This window comes from Peromyscus eremicus, chromosome 7 (assembly GCF_949786415.1).
Source record: "Peromyscus eremicus chromosome 7, PerEre_H2_v1, whole genome shotgun sequence".
In the NCBI taxonomy this organism is placed as follows: domain Eukaryota; kingdom Metazoa; phylum Chordata; class Mammalia; order Rodentia; family Cricetidae; genus Peromyscus; species Peromyscus eremicus.
Genome location: NC_081422.1, coordinates 49,758,900 through 49,780,465, shown reverse-complemented (window position 1 = coordinate 49,780,465; position 21,566 = coordinate 49,758,900). Strand labels below are relative to the sequence as shown.

Genomic DNA, 21,566 nt, shown 5'->3' with positions numbered 1-21,566 from the left:
AGGAAATATTTCCCGTTTCTAAAGATCCCTGAGCGGTTAACTAAAGATCACGGAACTTATTGGGTTGAAGCCGGCATGAGAAAAACTACTTTCTGGTGGCCTTGGGGAATCAAAGCCCCGGGGTGATGTCATTCCTGGAGTTGCCACCAGAGGGCAGGCGTGCCCCTATTTCCCAAAGTGCGCTACAAAAGCCAGGGGCAGCCTGGGGCGGGCTTGGGCTGCCCAAGTCTCAAATACCGACAGATGGGCATGACAGCAGGAGGTATTCCAGAGAAGTTCCGGCACCCCCTCCTGAGGCCTCAGGAGTCCGGGGGTGGAAAGCAGGTGAGGGTCTGTTCGGCTTCTGCTCTATATTCTTAGTTGTTCCAGTAACAATTTGAGAGAATAAATTCTAGAATATGAAAATGAACTTTGGAGATTCCCCCCAAGGCTCTTTATTGGGAGGCAAGGCCAATCCTGGCACTGGCCTGGAAGGCAGGCAGGCAGGCAGGATCAGGCAGTGTTCCCAAGCTTGGCACTGAAACAGCCCCATCCTAAAGGTGAAATAGGCCATGTGGTGTGGACCAGTCAGGGCTGAGCTTGCTCCTCCAGGGCCAAGCCTCTTCCACCCCACAATCCACTGTGTGTTTAGGCAACGGAGGGGCAGAGGAAACTGCCTGCCTTCTCCTGGGTGGAGCCTGTGGAGATGGTGGAGACACTGTGTCATCCTAAAAGGTGCTCCACGGCAGTGGGGGTGGTGACATCAGAAAGGCTGATTCCCCTGGGGTGACGGGGCCAGAAGACCTTGTTAGTTGCACATGTATACTGCCATCCCTCAAGTGTTCCAAGAGAAGAACTGAGGGAGGTCGGAATGGGTCAAGAAGTCAAGTGGTTGCAGCAGCTGAGCTGAAGCCCAGAGCACCAGGCTTTCCTAGCCCATCCCTGCCGGAAGTTGTCTTCTACACCAGTGGCTTGGCAGCTTTCTTGGAGCAGAACAATCCCATAGTTGATGAAAACAATGGTCATATGCCCCCAAATTTGCACAAAAACACAGCTCTGTGCATGAGGTCTCAGGAGATGCAGGGACTCCTTGACTCTCACGGAGGATCATCAAGGGAGACCTGGGTGGTCTCTTCCACCTGCTTAGCTTCTTAAACCGTGAACTGCAACCTCACATGGGGGTCATTGTGCTTGTTAGGATTTTTGTCAACCCAACATGAGCTGGGGTCATCTGGGAAGAGGCAACCTTAATTGAGAAAACGCTTTGATCAGACTGGCCTGTAGGCAAGTTTGGAAGGGCATTTTCTTGGTTAATATGAATTATGAATTAATTAATATGATTAATGAATAGCAGCCCACTATGGACAATGGTACCCCTGGCAGGCAGTTGTATTTAAAAAAGCAAGCTGAGCGAGCTGAGGAGAACAGGACAATAGGCAGCGTCTCTCCATGGTTCTGTTTTGGTTCCTGCATCTAGGTTCCTACCCCGAGTTCCTGCTTCAGGGTCTCTTGATTGTGGACCTGGAAGGTGTAATTAGCCCTTTCCTCCCCAAGTTGCCTTTGGTGTTTGTCATAGCAACAGAAGACACACTGGGAGGTCACGGAACTAATGCCTCCTGAGATGGACTTGGCGTTCGATCCCCAACAAACCTTCCTCTCTAGCCGAGGAGCGGTCTAGTTCAGTGGTTTCTCCGCATCATCACTTATAGGGAGGGTGATGAAAAATCTGGTTAAAGGTTACTGAACCCGAAACAAATAAATTCACGGGGCTGGGAAGGTGGCTCAGCATGTAGAGTGCTGGCCACAGAAGCACAAGGACCTGAGTTTGACCCCCTAGCACCCATGTAAAAAGCTAGGCAGGCAGGGACAGGCAGCTTCCTGGGGCCTGCTGGTTGGTTGGTTAGCTCGGGTGCAGTGAGAGACCCTGTTTCAAAATGCAAGTTGGAGAATGATTAAAGAAAATGCCTGACATTGATCTCTGGTCTCCACTGGCATGTGAACACACATTAAAAAACACAGAAGAAAGGTCAAAAGAGGGCTGGGGGTAGTTCAGTGGAGAAAACACTTGCCTAAGCATGTATGAAGCCCTAGGCTCAGTCTCTGGTACCACACCCACAAATATTAAACGTGTAACACATCATGTTGCATCACCCAACTTCACCGTAGCCTTGGATCTGAACACAGGCTGTCACGCCACGCAATACCAATGGACACTTCCTAAAACACCTTGGCTCAAAGTTGAGACAAGGAAATGTTAATGAATTGCAGTGTTCCTATTCTGTAAGCAAACTTTTCTCCTGTTAGAGAGACAGTATGGTTTAACTATGGGAAATAGAAACATTTACTGTTTTTCTATCTTTCCTATCTATCTTTAATATACATATTAAATTAGTATATCTTTAGATTGCAATATATTAGATTGTTTTTTTTAATTGCTCATTAAGATGCTGAAAATTTTCATTTAGAAATTGTTAAAGCCCAGAACTCAAGAGCAGAGGCAGGCAGACCTCTGAGAGTTTGAGGCTAGCCTGGTCTACATAGGGAGACCCTTTTCCAAAAACAGAAATCATTAAAGGAATTTTGGCTTGGGATCAGGACAGACACTCCAATCATTTGAAATAGCCTTAAACAAACACACTTCTGTCATTTTGTGTTATATATTTATGCGAAGTGACGGTCTCAACACTAGAGATTTAAAAAAATATTGTTGAAGATGCTCTACCCTAGAGTATCACAGATTCAGTCACGATTTAATTCTTTTTTTTTTTTTTTTTTTGGTTTTTCGAGACAGGGTTTCTCTGTGTAGCTTTGCGCCTTTCCTGGATCTCGCTCTGTAGACCAGGCTGGCCTCGAACTCACAGAGATCCACCTGCCTCTGCGTCCCAAGTGCTGGGATTAAAGGCGTGCGCCACCACCGCCCGGCCTTAATTCTTTCTGTAAACATAAACAGGTACATTCACCTCATTAATGTGTAAATTTGCTTTAGCCTTTAACGGGGAATTATATGGCTACCAGAGAATTATTTTAAATAAACTCCTTTATGATGTATTATCAGTGTTTGGTTTGTATACCTACTTTATATTCCTATGTGCCTATGGTTGTGTAATAGATTCTCTGTACTGGGCTCAGGGTGGAAAAGGTTGAGGAGCCGGTCCGGCCCACATGCTCTGTTTCTGTGATGCTCAGCACTGGCACCATGGAAGCCGCTGGACTTGGTGGTGGCTTTGACAGTCAGCAGCATGTCCTGGTCCTCCCTTTGTTTTCCTTTACTGTATTCATTGCAGATGGCTAGCACATGGTCAGAGAAAGCCGTGAGGTTGACAGAGATCCAAGTCTCTCCTTGATCTATGCTTCATTTTTGTTGGTTTAACAGACACATACATGGTACAATCTGTTGTGGAATATTAGCTTAAGATGTGTTCATTCATTTATGCTGTGGAATATTTGTTTAATGACACAAAGATGTGTTGCATTCTTTTATGTTGCATTTGTTTAACTCTGTGAAGCTGTGTTACTGTGCCTGCCTAAAACACCTGATTTGTCTAATAAAGAGCTGAATGGCCAATAGCAAGACAGGAGAGAGATAGGTGGGGCTGCCAGGCAGAGAGAATAATGGATGGAGAAATCTAGGTTTGAGAGAAGAGAGAGGAGCAAGAAAAAGAGGAGAGGAGGATGCCAGGGGCCAGCCACCCAGCTACACAACCAGCCACAGAGTAAGGAGGAAAGAAAGGAATATAGAATAGAGAAAGGTAAAAGGTAGATGGAATAATTTAAGTTAAGAAAAGCTGGCTAGAAATAAGCCAAGCTAAGGCCAGGCATTTATAAATAAGAGTACATCTCTGAGTATTTATTTGGGAGCTGGATGGTGGGTCCCCAGACAGCAAAGAGTTTTTAAAAAAAAAAAAAAAAAAAAAAAACCTAGCCAACTACAACACTCTATGCATCAGGAGCTGTTCTGGGCATTTAAAAGGTTAATTTATAGCTAGGCATAGTGGAGCACGTCTTTAATCCCAGCACTTGGGAGGCAGTGGCAGGCATATCTCTGTGAGTTCGAGGCCAGTCTGGTCTACAGAGCGAGATCCAGAACAGCCAGGGCTACAGAGTGAAACCCTGTCTCAAAAACAAATAAATATATGGTGGAGAAAAGGACTTGCTTGGCTTTGGTGGCAATTAGTATCTAATCCCAGCCACATGTTGACTAGACCCTGAAGCCAGTCTTTGGGGCCTTAGTTTGTTAATCCTAAAAATGTGATCCCGGCCTTTGCAGAAGTGCTTGAAGGATCTGAAATATTAAAAATAGCATACATGAAGCTAGCATGTGTCAGGACAATGGTAGTTCCCATACATGTATTAGCGGGTGGATTATCTGACTCGAGGAAATGGTGGAATATATATTATTCCATATCTAGGCACTGTGCAGGGTGTTGGACACGTTGGGGGAAGGGAGCCTTCATCTCCACAGAGTCTGGAATCTTGTAAATGAACTCTGACTTGCTGTGGGCTCCCCGCCCTGGACCACTCTAGAGAGAAAAGCAGGAGAGGGAGATGAGCTCAGCTAAGCATGACTTCCCCAAAGAGACACAGCCTGTCCTGTGAGAACCACCAACCCAGAGCCACAGGGACACCCTCTAGCTGACTACCTGAGATGGTTGGAGCTTCATTCCCTCTCCCCGTGTGAGCCAGAGCATCAGGGAGTCAAGCTCTGTCCCCTTTGAGTCCAGGAGGCAACCCTGGCAGCACACAGTCTCGGAGCACACACTCACACTTCACAAAACGAACGCTCAGGCTGGACAGGAGAGACACCTCTATTCCGAGAGCTTACCACAAATCTAAGGACTTCCTTTGTACTAGTCTTAGCAACTAGGGCTACTAGATGAGGTCAACTCCCTAACCCTGTGGGAAAAAGCTTGCTGCAGGGTCAGGTGTCAGGTACAACTTCCTCTCCTGCCCTGCCCCTCTGGGTTGACAGGAATTTGGTAAATTCTAAGTTGGTCATGTTCTCCTTTTTTCTCTTCTGCCAAATTCTGGATCCTGGATGTCTCCACAGATAACTAGGGCTCTCATGTTGGAAACCATAAACCCAGGCTCCCTTGGCTTTCTGCACCCAGCCTGAGGGTGCAGACTTTCCTCCCTCCAGGCTGAGCTCAAGTGCCCACTCCCATGCCTGATCACCCAAGGCACTCTGCTGCCATCTAGTGGTCCCGAAAGGCTGTACACCACGTATGTTGTGAGTAGGTAGGGGTGGGTGAGTATTTTAATAATGTATCTGTGAACTGATTGCTTAATCAAATAAAAATGAGAGGCTCCCGGATGATAGGAAAATGATATTGCCTATGATTAATACATTTTGTATCCTAACTAAAGCTCTCTTTGATAGCTGGAGCCTAGAGAACCCTTGTGAAAGCCTGAAGAAGGGTAGTATTTTACTGTAGGCAAATCTCTTCCCTTCCTCCCCTCTCGCCCATCTTCCCATCCTTCCATGAATCGTGACACAGAACCCCCAGGCTTCACACCTGCATGGTCACGGCTAGGGTGGGCATGCCTGTTAGCCCTGAACACGTCTAAATTCTTACTAAGTGGAGTTGGCATGCTCTGAGGCCAATCTGATTTCTTTCCTTTAGGCTGACTTTGTGGAGAGGAGGTATCCCGGCTCCAGCTCAGCTTTGACCTGTGGGCACAAAAAGGCTGGTTCTGCTCTCCCTCCTTGTCCTGTGGTCTTATCAAGTCCATGGAGATCAGTTTACACCACTCTCCAGGGGAACTGGCTTTCCCATGCCATCTGATCGTAGTGTTGCCCATTCACTCACACTCAGGCATTCAACTCATTCCTTTAGTCTACCAGCCTGCCCCCTATCCCAGTCTCAAATGATCTGGTCCCTGATAGAAAGAACTTCCTGGCCCAGGGCTGGGGTTAGACGTGGGAAGTGTAGAGCCCAGAGGTTGTCCAAGGCTGTGTGCACCTATCTGCAAGTTGTGACGAAGCAGGAGTGGGTGAGCACTTTGCTTACAGAGAGTATACCTGTGAATGTATTGCTTTCCTAATCATTGACAACACGGAAGGAGCGGGCTGTGGGAGCATGGGGGGAGGGACAGGAGATTTCTGGAGGATGTGTCCTTAAGGTATTCCGCCGCGAAGAGGCTATTTTGGGCTGTGGCTTAATAGTCCCCCTCCTGGCTCTCTTTGCCCCCAGCTATTGCTTGCCGTCATATCTAAAATTATTTCAGTCCTTATTTAGAGGTGTTTGCTATATTGGGCCTGTCTTCCTTTTCTAACCTGACATCTCAAAAAATATCCCTGTGCCCATTATGTTGTCTTCCTCTGACTCCCTAATTCTGGCAGAAAGACGCTGTTAGTCTCGTCTCCATTTAAGCCTGTTTGAGACCTGTGCCTCTTCCAAGCTTCACCTGCCTGGGAGTCCGGTTAGAAATGGGAAATTAGTTCTCCCTTTAAAAAAGTGTGTGTGTGTGTGTGTGTGTGTGTGTGTGTGTGTGTGCACGCACATGTATGTGAGAGTGTGTACATGCACACTGGGCATATGTGAAGGTCAGAGGCCAACTTGGCATAGCCAGTCCTCTCTTTCCACTATGTGGATTCTGGGGATCGACTCAGGTTGACAGGTTCCGCAGTGAGACGCACCTTTACCAGCTGAGCCTTCTTGCCAGCCTGAAACATGCTCTCTTTAGGCTGTGATGTACTGTGGGTGAGCCTCCCACATCTGCATAGCAATTTACCATTCAAAAGACGGGTCCAGTCAGCCTATGAGCGTTCTTTGCCCAATGACTCAATTCCAGCCCATAATACATTAGGTAAGAACTGCTGGAGGCTTCTGGGGAGGTTCTATGTTGTTCTCAAGCTAATGGTGGGCAGCCTATTCTCACTTGCTAGATACGAATGAGAATGCACCAACTGAGGCCACTTTTGGCGTCAAGATGAAGTCAATACCGTTGACAGCAGTGATAAGGGGAACCTGGTCCTTGTTGACACTGAGTCCTCTCGACCGGCCTCAGAGCTGCCTTAGCTCTGGAGTCCACATTCTGGAGGCCAATGAGTTTGAGGTGGATTTTCCGTTACACATAGTCCACAGCAACTAACGGGTGGTAGTCAGTCCTCCAGGAAGAATGTGAAGGAGAAAATGAAAGTCACGCAAATGTGCAGGACTCAGTAACAGGGCGTAAGGTATGAGGGAGGAAATCAAGCTAGTCTCACAGCACTTGGTTGTCACAGGATTTTGCAGTTGGGGCTGACACCTCTGCTCTCCTTCTCCCCCTCCCCAGACTGTTCACCTCTGTGGATTCACGTGGAGGGGAGGTTTTGTGTTATCAGTGCTGAAGGAGGGAGACACAGAGAGGGGAAGGAAGAGCATCAGCGGGCATGGTGAGTCAGGGCGGCTCCTCAGTTTGCGTTGGGGACCTGGATGCAGGGAGGTGAAGGCGAGATCCAGCAGAACTACAGAGGGTGGGAGAAGTATGTGGTCAGCAGGAGCCAGAGTTGGGAGTCAAGGGGAACAGAATGTTCTGTCCTTACCCGAATGGAACCCACACCGCATGAGCTTCCCAGGTACCCTCGGAACGGGGACTAGCATTCCCACAGTGGACACCTTTGGCAGTAGTGACCTCATGGGCACTAGAGCGGGACTGAGAGTGAGTCAAAGCAATGGAGAGCAAGATCTCCAACCGCAGTGGTGTCTGTGAGTGACAGACAGACAGACTTCGGGCAGCTTAGAGGTGCAATGGAAACACTGGTTCCTGTTGAGGTGGGAAGGGGGCTTAGGGCCACTGGAGGGAAACTTAGGTGCTCATGGCTTCTTTTGGTTGTGAAGGATCAGGACCAAGCAACTTCTGTGCCCCACTGCTTTGAGCCGTTTCCACTTTGAGGAGAGAATTCTGGGGACATGCTGTATCTGAGATGGCAGTAATGGGCAGGTTGTGGCTCCTCAGGTTGGATTTGAGGGTCATCACCAAAAAGGCTATAGAAGAAAATGATCTGGGTATAGATGAGAACATTTCTCCTTTCAAATATGCAGCTAACTCAGAACAAGAAGACTAGATCATTCCATTGACATTTGTCAGGATTCAAAGGCATTTGGGGATCCCTATGAAGATGTCCAGAAAGAACTTAGGAGTTTGAAAGGGAGATCGAGGCCAGACACATGGCTTTGATCATTACTAGCTAAAAGTTTACAGAGATGGATAAAATTAGCCAGCATGTAGAAAAAGGGTAGTGAAAGCGTGTGTGTGTGTGTGTGTGTGTGTGTGTGTGTGTGTGTGTGTGTGTGTATTCCAATAGCTAAATAACAAGCAGATGGTAACTGTTATTTGTCTGACAAAGGCTTAGAAGGCACAGTGGCAGAGGGAGACATGTTTGGGGTAGTAGGCATCAGGATACCATTGCAAGCAGGAGGCAATGTAAGGCTTTCAGTAGCAAGGGGATGTGGATGCCTGCGTTAGTTACTTATTTTTGTCCCAGAGAGCAAATGTTTGACAAAAGGGAGCTTTAAGAGAAGAGAACTTGTTTCGGTTCACTGGTCAAAGGGATACATATTACATCATGGTGGAAAAGCTATGGGGGTGGGAGTGGGGGATGTCTGGTCACGTTGTGTCTGCAGTCAGGAAGCAGGGTGAGGAACACTGGTGCTCAGCTGGCTTCCTCCCTTCCCTTCTCGTTCAGTTTAGGGCCTATGGGGTGGTGTCACTTACAGTAAGGGTAGATCTTACCTCTTTTGTTAAACTTCTCTGGGAACATCCTCATAGACGCTCCCAGGGACGTGTTTCCTAGGTGATTTTGCATCCAGTCAAGCTGGGAATCAAGCTTAGGCGTCATGCCCTTGAGAAGAGTGGCGGGCAATGGAAGAGACGGGAGCCAGACTGTGGTAGACTGAGGAGTGCAGCAGGCGTCACTGAAGCTTGCAAGAAGTTTGATTGCAGAGAGGAGGGAGGAGTGACGGAGGCCAACAGGGGTCAGGGTGTAGAGTGGAGGTTAGGAGAGAGGAGGGTGGGACACTGGACGTGGGAAGGCTGTACTGAAGGAGTGAGGTTCCTGGGAAGAAGAAAGTGATGGAACCTGAGCTCAGAAGAAGAGTCCAGGCTGGAAGGGAAGAAGGAAGAGTCTGGGGATGCAGTGTGTTCCATCTGGGGCTGCTGTGCTTTCATGGGGCTGTGGGAGAGAATGTCGTCTTCAGGAAAGGACTGAAGAAAACAGAAGCCATGAGACATAGACAAAGAGGACTGCCAAACACACCCGAGAGTCAGGCTGAGGCTCGGTGGAGACCTGGAGTCGGAGGCAGCGCCAGCCTGCACAGTAGCCTGATTTTCCCCTCTGAACCCCAAGCTGCCTGACAGTAGAGTTGACTGTCACAGGTGACAGACAGTGTGGACGGTGGCAGGCACGTGTCTTTGGACAAAGGCTAGGCGATGGTTGATTGTGACTGCTTTCATGATTGGACGTCGAGATGTCTGGGATACTCTTTAGTAGAGCACACCTCTGGGTGTGTCTGTGAGGGTGTTTCTAGGTACTTCTGGGGTATTTGTTACAGTAACAAAAGCTTGAAAACACAGACTTCTCAGCAAGTCGAGGCTGGCCCCTCACTTGTGCCTGTGGCTCAGTCTGTGTTATGATGATGGCCCATTTTACCTCACAGGACTCTTGTGCACAAACAGGACTGCACACTTCAAAATTCTCAAATCATATCATACCTCACACTCTTAGGATGGCTACTATTCAAAATGGTGAACAGCAAGGACTGGAGCAGACATGGGGCAATGGAACATTCAGGACGCGCTGTTGGTGGGAGTGTAAAATGTCACAGCTTCTGTGAACAATGGTAGTTCTGCTTTTAATGCCCTGAGGTTCAGAAAGTGCGCTTGTGGGTATACACCTCAGAGACCCGAAGGCAGGGTCTCAGAGATATTTGTTTACAGCAGCACTATCCACGATAGGTAAAATGCGGACACCACCCGAGTGTCCATAACGTGAGCAGAACACGTAGAATATATAATAATGGATATTATTTGGGTTACAAGAAAGGAAACTCTGGCCCATGTTACACCTTGGGTGAACCCTGAGGACAGTATTCTTATTGAAGCAAGCCATTCATAAAAACACAAATATTGTATGTTTTCACTTACACTAGATGCCTGGAACGGTCATATTTAAGGATGGGGTGGAACAGTGGTGCCAAAGGCTGTATAGTGTATAGTGTCACTGTTGGGAGCTCTCTGGGGACAGTGGCAGTGAGAACTGCCCAAGAAGGGGCAGCACCACTCTTCTCTGTTACCACGTGACCTGACCACATTCTTCATGCTGTTGGAGTTCTCAAGCATTCACTAAGCTCTCCAGCCCGGAGTATGGGAAACTGGAAAGCATCCACTGTCCCCACACTCCGGGGACACACATGTAGGGCAGATGAGTCACTGCAGCTTTGCATCAGGGTCCCTAAGGTCCCTTGGTTTCCTACAGGAAAGATCTATTCCTGGCTATAGTGCTTCCCTCAGCGGGAAGAGGTCTTACAGACGAAAGTAACCCTGAGCACGTAAACTTGGACTTTACTCTTGGATTGCATTGCTTCAGGAAGAGCCGGGTTGAAAATGGTGGGAAAGCCCTGGGAAATGAAGCAAGGGCCAGGAACAGCCCGGCTCCTTCACAGCATGCTCTTACTTGGTCCTTCCCCCAGCTTCTGTTCCGGGCCGGGCTCTTCCTTCCCAGGATGCAGTCTGGCTGCAACAGGGGTCCCACTGAGGGCTCTCAGCACATCGTCTCCCTGTGGCTTCCTATTTGCATAACAAGAGCAGCGTGGGGGTGGGGGTGGGGAGCACACCTGGAGAGCCAAATCAAATCAAAGGCCTCACCTTGCAGACAGCCAATTCAGAAACTAACTGAATGGTTGAGTGGAGCCTCTGACAACCTGGGGAGTGGGGCAAACATATCAGGGGTAAGTCTGGAAACCCTGTGGTGTGGTCCACCTGCATGGGGCACACCCACTCACTATACAGTGACAGGAGCAGTTGTGGATTCTGAACCAGAGCTCTTAAAGGGTTTCCTATCTCTTTCCATGCCATTTAACTATGCACTTGAACTGGGCCTGATAAAAATCAGGCCAGGGTAGAAGGACCAGGGTAGAACATATTCCTGGCTATTTCCGGAGGTTGTACTACCGCATTTGACCACCAGAGAGCAGGAACACGGTGACTCTCTGGGTGCTCAGGGAAAAGACCCTCCAGCTAGTAAACTGCAGTCCACAGAACTGAACTTCAGAGAGGGCAGGAGCAGAGCAGTGAACTCAGCTCTGTGATCCTGTTGAGCACCGATTGGGGCTGCTGCATAGGCCACGTGTTCACACAGCTGGCTCCAGTTCTGGGCCTTCCAGGATTTAACTCAGGCTTTAAGCCACAGGAGACCAGGGAGAGCAGGCTCCTTAGTCTGCTTTTGGTTGCTCAGGTCAATACTGCCTCTTCCAGGCATGCCTCAGAAATGTCCGTCCTTCCTTCCTTCCATGCATGGCACATGCATGTGAATGTGAGGGTGTGGTGCCTGCGGAGGCCAGAGCAGGGAGTCAGGCACCTTCTGTGGGGCTCTGCCTTTTTGCCTTAAGACAGGGTCTCTCACTAACCAGAAGCTCACCATTTTGGCTAAGCTGTCTGGTCAGTGAGCTCTCTGGATCTGCCTTTCTCTACCGCCTGAGGTTACAGGCACATGCATCCATGTCGGTCTGGTTGCTGGGGATTCCAGCTCACATCCTCCTGCTTGCAGAACATGCACTCTTTTCCACTAAGGCATCTCCCCGACCCCTTCGGAGATTTTCCTATCGATTTGCCTGTCGTTTTCTTCTGGGGTCCTACTCGCTGTGTTTACACTACTTGGAAAAATTATATTTTCAGAGAAAGCCACTGGGGTGTCATTTTTGCAGAAGCAGGTGTACAGCTTCCCAGCTGTTTGGCAGTTTATCTTAGGAAGGGGGTATCCCTTCAGGAACCAAACAGGGAATCCGAGCTCTGCAAGTTTAACTCAGCTACGCCTTTTTCCTTTGCTTCTAAACTGCATGGCACCCCCTCCTTTCTGTGTCTAGAGCAGCCAGCGTGTTCTAAAATGGCTACAGGCACCTGGGGGCATTGCCCAGAGCTGGCTCTTCGGTGCTGACCAGTGTTTACAATTCTGTGTCTAAAAGCCACAGGATTGGAACCGGAGAAAGCTTAGGTGGGAGTTAGAAGTCTTTGCTACTCTATGACCTGAGGATGTACCTCTGCCCTTCTGTGGCTTTCAACATTCCAACCCCCTACCCCTGAAAAACAGGAGATCAAATTCTTATCTCCCTGGCCACCATCCAGCTGGAGCATCACACCATTCCTTTGAAGAGTGGATCTGTAAGGGAGACCAGGCTAATGGGAAATCAAGTGAGAAACAAGCCCACTGATCCGACTGACAAGTAATATAGGAGTTCAAGAGAGAGCATCCCTGCGGGCTCCCCTGGACAGGGAGAGAGGTAGTGCCACTGTGTGCAGAGCCAAGTGCAGTCCAAGTTCATCCCTTATGGGCTCTGTGACCTTGGGCACATTCCTAACCCCTGTGAGGTGTACAGAGTGAGTTAGAAGGAACGTTAAGGATCATTTCAGTCTGAAGATAAACCTTATTGTTACCTAAGTTCTAAGCGAACATCACAAAAGACGTTAAGAGGTTGTCCAGCAACATTTTCTGTACCCAAGGTCTTTTTCTGAGGAAATGGAGTCTGAGTGACCTAATGCCAACTTCTGGCCTCTTCTGCTCAGTGTATCTCACCTCCGCTAGGGCCTCTGGGGAGGTACCCATGGAAACACCAGGAGTTATGCAAGAGGCTCTCAGCCACGCCAGAACCTACCCTTCTCTTTGGTACTCTTCGTCCAAATTCGACAGGAGCTGTGAGCCCCCCGTGGAGAGGTCCACAGCAGCCAGGGGCAGGTCCCGATAGGCAAAGTTCACCAGCTGCACGGGAGCAATGCTCTTGGTTTCTTCGTCTACTTGTTGGGAGATAATCTCAACTTCAGAAATCCCTCCTTCAATGGCAGGCCTAGGTGGAGAGGAGGAGCAATGGGGAAGGGTTAGCCCTGAGAACAGTGTACCCTCTGCTCTGGGTCAAGGGAGAGCGAGCGAAGGCACAGGAAGCTGCTGAAGTGCTGTGCAGTGCTCTGCTGTGCCGTGCTCTGCTGTGCTGTGCAGTGCTGTGCAGTGCTCTGCTGTGCTATGCAGTGTTGTGCTGTGCAGTGCTGTGCAATGCTGTACTGTGCTGTGCTATGCAGTGCTGTGCTGTGCAGTGTTGTGCTGTGCAGTGCAATGCTGTACTGTGCTATGCAGTGCTGTGCAGGGCTGTGCAATGCTGTACTGTGCTGTGCTGTGCAGTGCTGTGCAGTGCTGTGCAGTACAGTGTTGTGCTGTGCTGTGCAGTGTTGTGCAGTGCTGTGCTGTGCAGTGTTGTACAGTGCTGTGCTGTGCAGTGCTGTGCTGTGCAGTGTTGTGCAGTGCTGTGCTGTGCTGCAGGGCAAGGGAAACACAAGGTTGCTATTCTTCCCCACTGGCCAGTCAGGGACCCGTCCAAGGGCCTGGTCAGTCTCCTTTTCCTCACCAGCTAGGGTGAATGGAAAGACCTGAACATGTGTTTGGGTGTGTGTGTGGGGGGGTGAGTTCTTTATAGGGGAGGTAAGGACCTTCTGCTAACCAGAAAAAACAAAAAGCTGCAGCTCTTAGCAGTGTGCATCACTGCACTTTCTATTGCCGTGGTATACTGAGAATCACTGCATGTGATTTTTTGCTGTGGTTCCGTTATCTGTGTCACAATAATAAAAGGTACTCTTGTTCCCAACTGGATATCTCCTCCAGGTAGCCAGCGGCTTCTTGGAGACTTAGGGGCCTTGGGGTGGTGAGGAGGAAAGCCAAGGACAGCTAAGAGGGTGAGACCCCTTCCTATTCAAAGGGGTCTCACCACACCTCCGTTCTCAAGATTGGGGGTGGGAAATTGGGGGTCACCTGAGCAAACTGAGGAGTCTGGGTCAGTCTGTGTCTTAGGCAGGATTACCTTGGGCAATGACACCAGCCCACAGCTTCACTGGCACACAGTAGGCCTCAGCCAGGGACAGGGACACCTCCCAAACCCTCAGGAGTTTTGTCAATTTGTGGAGGCCTTTTTAATACCACTGGTATCTGAGTAGAAATGGAGACCTAGGAGACATAAACATCCTGCAAGGTGGCCAACAGCTGTGTGCTGTGCCTAACATCTCCTTATGGGAGATGCAGGATGGAGACCTTGGCTGTCCCTTCCTGGGCATCTTTGGTCCCGCCTGCACATCCTTGGCCCTGTCTCATCCTGTAGAGTCTGAGGCTGATTCTTGTGTCGCTGGCCAACAACACAGTTAGAAAGGGAAAGTAGTATGCACGGATCAGTAAAAACTTAACATTTGGGGGACACAGAGGGTCTGTGCATGGGGAATGAGGAGCCGGTGACAATCCTGAGGCAGCCAGTCTGCCGTAGATCGTTCTTGGGCTCTGGTACCTCTCTGTGTGGTGCTTTTCCATGGCCTCAGTTTCTCTAACTGAAACAGGCTTCCTGAGGGCTTCTGTGGTCTGTGGTCTCCAGTGAGAGGAACTTCTAAGTGGCAGGCCCCACTTGCCTGTCCCATTTGCTCTCCAAGGGAAAACTCTAAACTTGAAATACTTCTCACAGTCTGAGACCCAGCAAGCAATACACAGTAGTAGTTACCTGCGGTGCTCAGAGCTGAATCTGCCTACTTCCTCTGTTTGGATCATTCGAGGGTTAGAGGTGGGCTGCTTGGACCACCCACACTCACCAGGTAATTCCCGATGCCCAGATTTGCTTGCATAGCCCCGCTCCCCCTTAAGCCTTTGGTTTTTTCCTCCCTGCCAAGCACCGATAATAGTACTCATCACAGTGTGACATTTACAAAATGACTCAAGAGCTTCAGACAGAACAGTCATCGGATGTGCAGTTCTGTGTTTCTCAACAATTGATCTGAAAGTGTGGGTGTTTCTGGGGGAATCCCAGTTACCCCAGATGTTTCCTAAAAAGTACAAGCTGGGTTAGTTTGTTCTCTTAAGGAAGCAGGATTTTTGAACTGAACAAACAGAACTTTCTAATCAATGGGGTCAAAGTTATGTTTCTGAAACTAACAGGGTCTGATTCTGACAAGTATGGGACAAATTGCATCTGCCTTTCACATCCCTGCCCTCCAGTACACTTGGACAGTGGTCGTAGTGGTCCAGCTCCATCTCTGGCTGCACGGTCATCTCAGCAGAGACTCCAAACTTCCTTTGGTCAAAATGAAGCTCTCAGAGCTCACAGTCTAATTATTGAGCCTACACATTGGTCTTGCTTATAAAGAACACTGTGGTGGATGAAGCGCATTAGTGGCTCTATCAGATTTCCTTGAAGGGGTAAACACCACCCTTATTACTTACCCCCTTTGTCACGTGGCATTGCAGCTTCTCCTGTCAAAAAGAAGTGTGTGCTACATTTTTCCAAACCCTTGATTGGGTGGTCAGCCACGTGACATGTTTTGGTCAATGGGATGATAGTAGACAGGTTACCAGCAGAAGAATGAGAGACACCTGTGACTTTTTGTCTGGCTCTTACTCCAGCAGTATCACCAGTAGAGAGTGATCAGTCTAGACCATTGGATGAACAGAGACCCATTGACTAAAGTCCGTTCTCTCCTAGATCAGCTGTCAGCTCTACAACAAAGCCCACAGTGAAGGGCGATCCCAGGTGAGATCAGCTGACCACCTAGCTGACTACCTGGTCACGTGATCTTGCATTGTGCCATGTTGAGGACAGTTGTCACAGAGCACTGCAGTGGCAGAGAGAATGCACTCATGCGTCCTCATGCTTCTGATGACTGAGGAGCCAGGCACACAGCTAAAGGGGCTGGGACAGCATAGTGTAATAGACGGAGGGTTATTTTTATCTTGGTATTGTTTACCAGTGAGTTGCCAGACACAAAATAAATTGCCGCCTGATGACTTACCACACTTGGTAAGATTAAATGGTTCATCCATATGGCACCTTGGGTTTCGGGAACTGAAAGCAATTCTCCTTTAAGAGGCCTTTGCCTGGTGTCATAAAGCCTGCTTTTAGAAACCCTCTTATGATTTCTAAATTTCCTTGCAATTCTCATCTTATTATCACCCTTAGCATTTCCTAGTCCTGTTCCGAGGTTTGCTTCCATTGCCTGAAGGAGCAGAACTTCACCTCATGAGACACTAGCAGCATCGTTCTAGATCCGGAGAGCAGGTTCCGAAGGTACTTACTGTGGGTTGGTCATGTTGAAAGATGCAACCAAAGCCATGGGTTGTCTTGATGTCTAGTGGGGCTCAGCTGTCCTTAAGCCTGATCTTAGCATTTCCAAGTGGGGCGTTTATAAGATTCATGAAAACAGAGTGCCCTGAAATGATAAATGGGCATTTATTACCTTCAGAGGCCAAAATGAATTCCTCCTAATCTCATCTAAAAATGGAGTGCTTAGCACTATCTCCCATACAGCACTTTTCTTGATGGCGCTGCTGAATGGATCTTTCCAGTAATGCCTTGAAGTGGTAATGTTAGGTGTTACGCTTCTCTCTCTCCAAACCCCCAGGTTTCCTCATTCACCCATGTTATTCCCACTAAGCTGCTGCACCCCCAAATCCTACCATGAATTATGATTCTGTCTCTCTTTTCTTCTCAATTGAGTCTTCAGTGAGAGAACCAGCAGACAGACAGCAGCTAGGGGAACTGGCCCTCCGGCCAGTCTGCTGAGGGTCATATCCTCACTTGCACCTACACGCTCTGCTTGTTTCACCAAACAAGGATAACACCAGAACTACCTAAATGACAGAGTCACAGGAGATGCTTGGAACAGTAGCAAACTATATAAGTGCTGGCTTTTATTACTGTGTTTAGAAACTTTTATAAATGAAGATGGTACAAGCTGTTGAGTCTGATCACATCCCAAAAAACTATTTGGAGACCTAAATATAAAGCTTTCCTCCCTAAATTCGGCTTAGGTAAATAGTTTATGCTTTTCTACCAACCAGTGTGACAGTACCACAGGTGGCTCCTCTGTGAGCTGGAACAATCCTGAAGAGACATGGGCAGACAGACCCTGCCCTGGACGTTTTCAGACAAGCCACTATGGAGGGGGTTCAAAGGGGTAATCTTCGTAGGCTGCGCCGTGCACAAACTGCTGTTCCTACCAGAATTCCTCACAGGATAGAAACCTCATTCTCCTGACCTGAAATTCTGCTCAGAGAGGAGGCTCAGCTGGAGAGACAAAGGGAGAGTCATACTGGAGGAAAATGACTCTCAGGATGGGAAACACCAGGAACAGATGGCCAGGGAGGAGCTCACTCTCATGATGCGGGAGCAGCTCTGGGATGGCTGGACTTAGCGTAACCAGAGAAGAAAGGAGAGCTCTCGAGAACTGTGTGGGGCTCAAGCCGGCAATCATTTGACACCGGAAGTCAGTAGGGCGTAAGATAACTTGGGACAAAGGGTCAGAGACAATTTGGGCAGGGCCAGTGTGGAAGATGTCTTGTGGACATACCTCACTAAGGTAAGGGTTTTACCTTGCTTCAGTGGACCTTAGCAAAGAGGTCTAAACGTTAAACAGAAGACTCCCCCTAAAAATATTTGGGGTTGTATATTAATTATACAGGAAACATTATAAAATTCATCACCCACCATGCAAAGTTAATCAATTCCAATTTTTTCCTTCTCTTTGTGAACACACACACAATGTCTTCCTGGTATTGAGAAGCTTGTCTAACCTCAACTGCTAATGGAACCAGAGGGGAGGTACCCACAGCTGGACCCAGGTGAGCAACACTTCTTTCCCAGATGGGGTCTTGGCAAACCGCCATTCCTGTATGAGCACCTGAAATGCTATACAAGGTCATAGCCCTGTGAGGATACCATAGGCAGTCTCTTTTGTTCACACACCTCCAGTCTGGTGGGCTGGCAACTTAGAAAACTCCAAGCTTTTTACATGCCTAATTAAAGAAGAGTAAAAACTGATGACTATAATTAGAAATAATAAACATAAGCTATTAGAACAACATGTTATGGCAAATATGAAATGGACAAAAAGGAAGAAATTATAATTGTAAAGGATTTTAATTTCACTTTTAGGAAGGAAAATTTCAAATATATATAACACTGTAGAGAACTGTGTAATGGATCTCTAGTTCTTCACTACCCAACCTCAATACTTAACAGTTCACAACAGTCCTGTTTCTTCTATAAACCTGTCCATTCTCTGGCCCTTGTGATTATTTTGAAAAGAAAAATAATAGATCCTGGATATCATCTTATTGATCTGAGACTATTTCCATAAATAGAGCTAAGGAACAAAAGGCTCCTTTATTTTTATACAATATTTTTATTCTTAGAGAATTTCGTACATGTCTTGATCATTGTCTTAGTATCTTTTTTCTTTTGTTATAGGACACTATGGCAAAGGCAGTTTATTAGATTAAGAGTTTATTGGGGCCGGGCGGTGGTGGCGCACGCCTTTAATCCCAGCACTCGGGAGGCAGAGCCAGGCGGATCTCTGTGAGTTCGAGGCCAGCCTGGGCTACCAAGTGAGTTCCAGGAAAGGCGCAAAGCTACACAGAGAAACCCTGTCTCGAAAAAACCAAAAAAAAAAAAAAAAAAAAAAAAAAAAAAAGATAAAAAAAAAAAAAAAAAAAAAAAGAGTTTATTGGAGGCTTACAGTTGCAGAGGGTTATAGTTCATGAGCATCATGGTGGGGAGCATGGTAGAAGGTAGGTAGGTATGGTGCTGGAGTTGTAGCTGAGAGCATACATCTGATCCACAAGCACGAGAGAGAGAGAGAGAGAGAGAGAGAGAGAGAGAGAGAGAGAGAGAGAGAGAAACCTCAAAGCCCACCCCCAGTGACACACCTCCTCTAACAAGGCCACACCTCCTAATCCTTCCTAAAGAGTTCTGCCTACTGGGGACCAAGTATTCAAACATATGAGCCTACAGGGGCCATTCTCATCAAACCACCATAATTATATTCTTCTACCCATCTCCCCTTCACTCTTCTTTGTGTCCCCCCTCCCTCTCTCTCTGTCTCTGTCTCCCCCCCTCCCTCCCTCTCTCTCTTTTGAAGTGACTCTCATAGTAACTCTTAGTTATCTGGTTTTTACACTCTTTGCACCCCCCCTTCCATGACGTTCCCCAAGTCTTAAGTGTTGTAGGTGTATCAACCCATAGTCAGTTGTTCTCTGTGTTTTGACCGGTTGTGGCTTTCTGTAATGGTCTCTGAAAAACAAAGCAAAACAAAAACCAAAAAACTTCTTTGATAAGAGGTGAGAACCCCACTATGTGTGGATAAGTATTTAGATTACAGTTAGGACAACACTGGCTTAGGAAACTGGATGTCATGAGTTTCTTCTAGGTATATGGCTCTACCAGCCATAGGCAGCTGGCTAAATGTATAGTCCCAGGCACGAATCCCTCTTGTGGATCAGGCCTTAAGTCCAATTACGTGCCTCTTGGTTACCTCCAGGTTCTAGGTGCCACTATTACACCTTTCAGAGTGTCTTGCCATCCTGGTTAGTGTAGTGTTCACTGGTGTTACAGCTGCATAGGACTATTGATTGCTCTTCTCTGTTGGCAGCATGCTTGGCTCCTTCTGAAACTATAAGAGCTAGTCCTCAGTGAGGAGGCTTCAAGGTCAGAACCAGATCGATTCCTCTAAACCCAGTGTCCAAAATGTGTGGCGTCTTCAGTAACAGGGTCTTACCTTCTTTTTCTGAAAGGCACCAAGGGCAACATCAATAGCCTATATTGTCTTGGGAGTCTCTTGAACTTCCCTGAGCAACAACTCAAAGGAGTTGTTAGTCTTTGGGTTTCTTTTTGGGAAGGACTGTCACCCCAAATGGTGTAGCCTCTGTGTGTGTGTGTGTGTGTGTGTGATTTTAAGTATCCATAAATATAATTCCCTATGGCTTTTCCAAACATTTTTAATGTTACTTATTCCTCTGTGTTGCTGTTCCTCTTCCCTTCCCAGGAAAGTCTACCTACCCCTACTGGCTTTTCAGTTCTGCCATTAAGAGCTAAGGCTCACAACCAGAAAGGCATATCACAAAATGTATCATCAATCCCAAGTCAATATTTTCTTAGTAACACCCAACATTTCCTTGCCAGTCCTGTAGTTTTTAAAAGGCTTTTCCAACAAGGAGCTGTGCTGGTTAGTTTGTCAATTTCATGCAAATTGTGATCATCTGGGGAAAGGGGACCTTAATTAAGAAAATGCTTTAATCAGATTGGTCTATAGGCAAGTCTGTGGGGCATTTTCTTGATTGATGATTGATGTAGGAGGGCCCAGCCTACTGAGGTTGATGCCACTCTGGGCAGGTGGGCCTCGGTTACATAATAAAGCAACCTGAAGGAACTGTGGAAAACAAGCCAGTGTTCACCCTGGTCCCTGCTGCGGCCCCGGCCTTGACTCCCTGCCCTGGCTTCCCTCTGTAACCCGTGAGGTGAGGTAAACTCTTGCCTTCCCAAGTCACTTTCAGTCATGGTCTTTATCACAGTGATAGAAAGCAAGCTGGATCAGAAGCCAACCCACGGCCACACTTCACCCCCAGGGCCCTCTGCAGCCTTCCTTATCCTGTGCACAGCATCGGTAAAAACTGGTCATTTGTCCCATACGCTTGGATTGTGGTGACTGTATCCCTTCAGTAGATACAATTAATCAATATGTCCCTCTGTTTCATATATTTCCTGTAAAGTGTAATTACTCCATAGACTTTAGCTAGATTCAGGTTCTTCTGTTTTACAGGATTTTATGGATAGTGTCACAACTTCTACCAGGAGACAAATGCTAACTTTTGTCCTTCTTTTGATGACATTAACAGCCATTGGTGATTTACTAGATCCATCCATTCATTAAGCTTACAAAACGGTGAGTTTAATTTTAATATTAGTTATCAATCAGCATCAATGGTTTGATCAGACCAAGACAGAGTTCATTCATATATAGAGGAAAAAGACACCTTTTGTTTTTTATTAGTTTTCAGAACAATAACTTGGTCTCTCATCATCTTCCAAAGTGACTGATGCGGCGTTTGCTATGTTTAATAGTCTCCTGGGGTCATTCGCTTACGCTGCAGGGGCCGGCTGGGGGGCAGAGTCCCTGACAGGTGGCAGCCCTTTCCTGGAGAAGAGATGGAGATGCATCTTTCAGGGATGCCTGTCTCTTAGCCCCCCAGCAAGGGTAAGATGGGGAAGAGGGTGGAGTCACATCGCGTGGACAGTAACTAGCCACTGTGCTGGAACTTCTGGTCCTTGGCAAGCGGCACGTTTTAAAAGACAAAATGCCTTAAGATAATGGGAACACTCAGGCAGGCTGTTATTTAAAAATAATATTTGCCAAACAAAACCACCCTCAAAGCACAAGCCTAGCACGAAGCAGGTGCAGTCTGGCACTCCATAAATGAACATCTGAAGTGCAAACCTGCCGCCCCCTAAACCTGGTGAAAGTAGAAGAGAAAACCTGCTTCGGATTTACTGAGTCTGGCTCGGGTGGGTGGAGGTTGCTTTTTAGGCTTCAGCGAAATTCTA

General features: G+C 47.7%; 1 protein-coding gene across 1 annotated transcript in view; it reads right to left on the bottom strand.

Moving 5' to 3' along the window:
• The window catches only part of Tmem266 (transmembrane protein 266), an 86,222-nt gene that overhangs the window by 43,616 nt on the left and 21,040 nt on the right, over positions 1-21,566 (bottom strand). The window contains exons 2-3 of the mRNA XM_059266920.1: positions 16,265-16,398; positions 12,828-13,016 (exon numbers count right to left, since the gene is read on the bottom strand). Coding sequence (XP_059122903.1) covers positions 12,828-13,016; positions 16,265-16,302 — 227 coding nt within the window. The 5' untranslated portion in view covers positions 16,303-16,398. The remainder of the gene's footprint in view (positions 1-12,827; positions 13,017-16,264; positions 16,399-21,566) is intronic.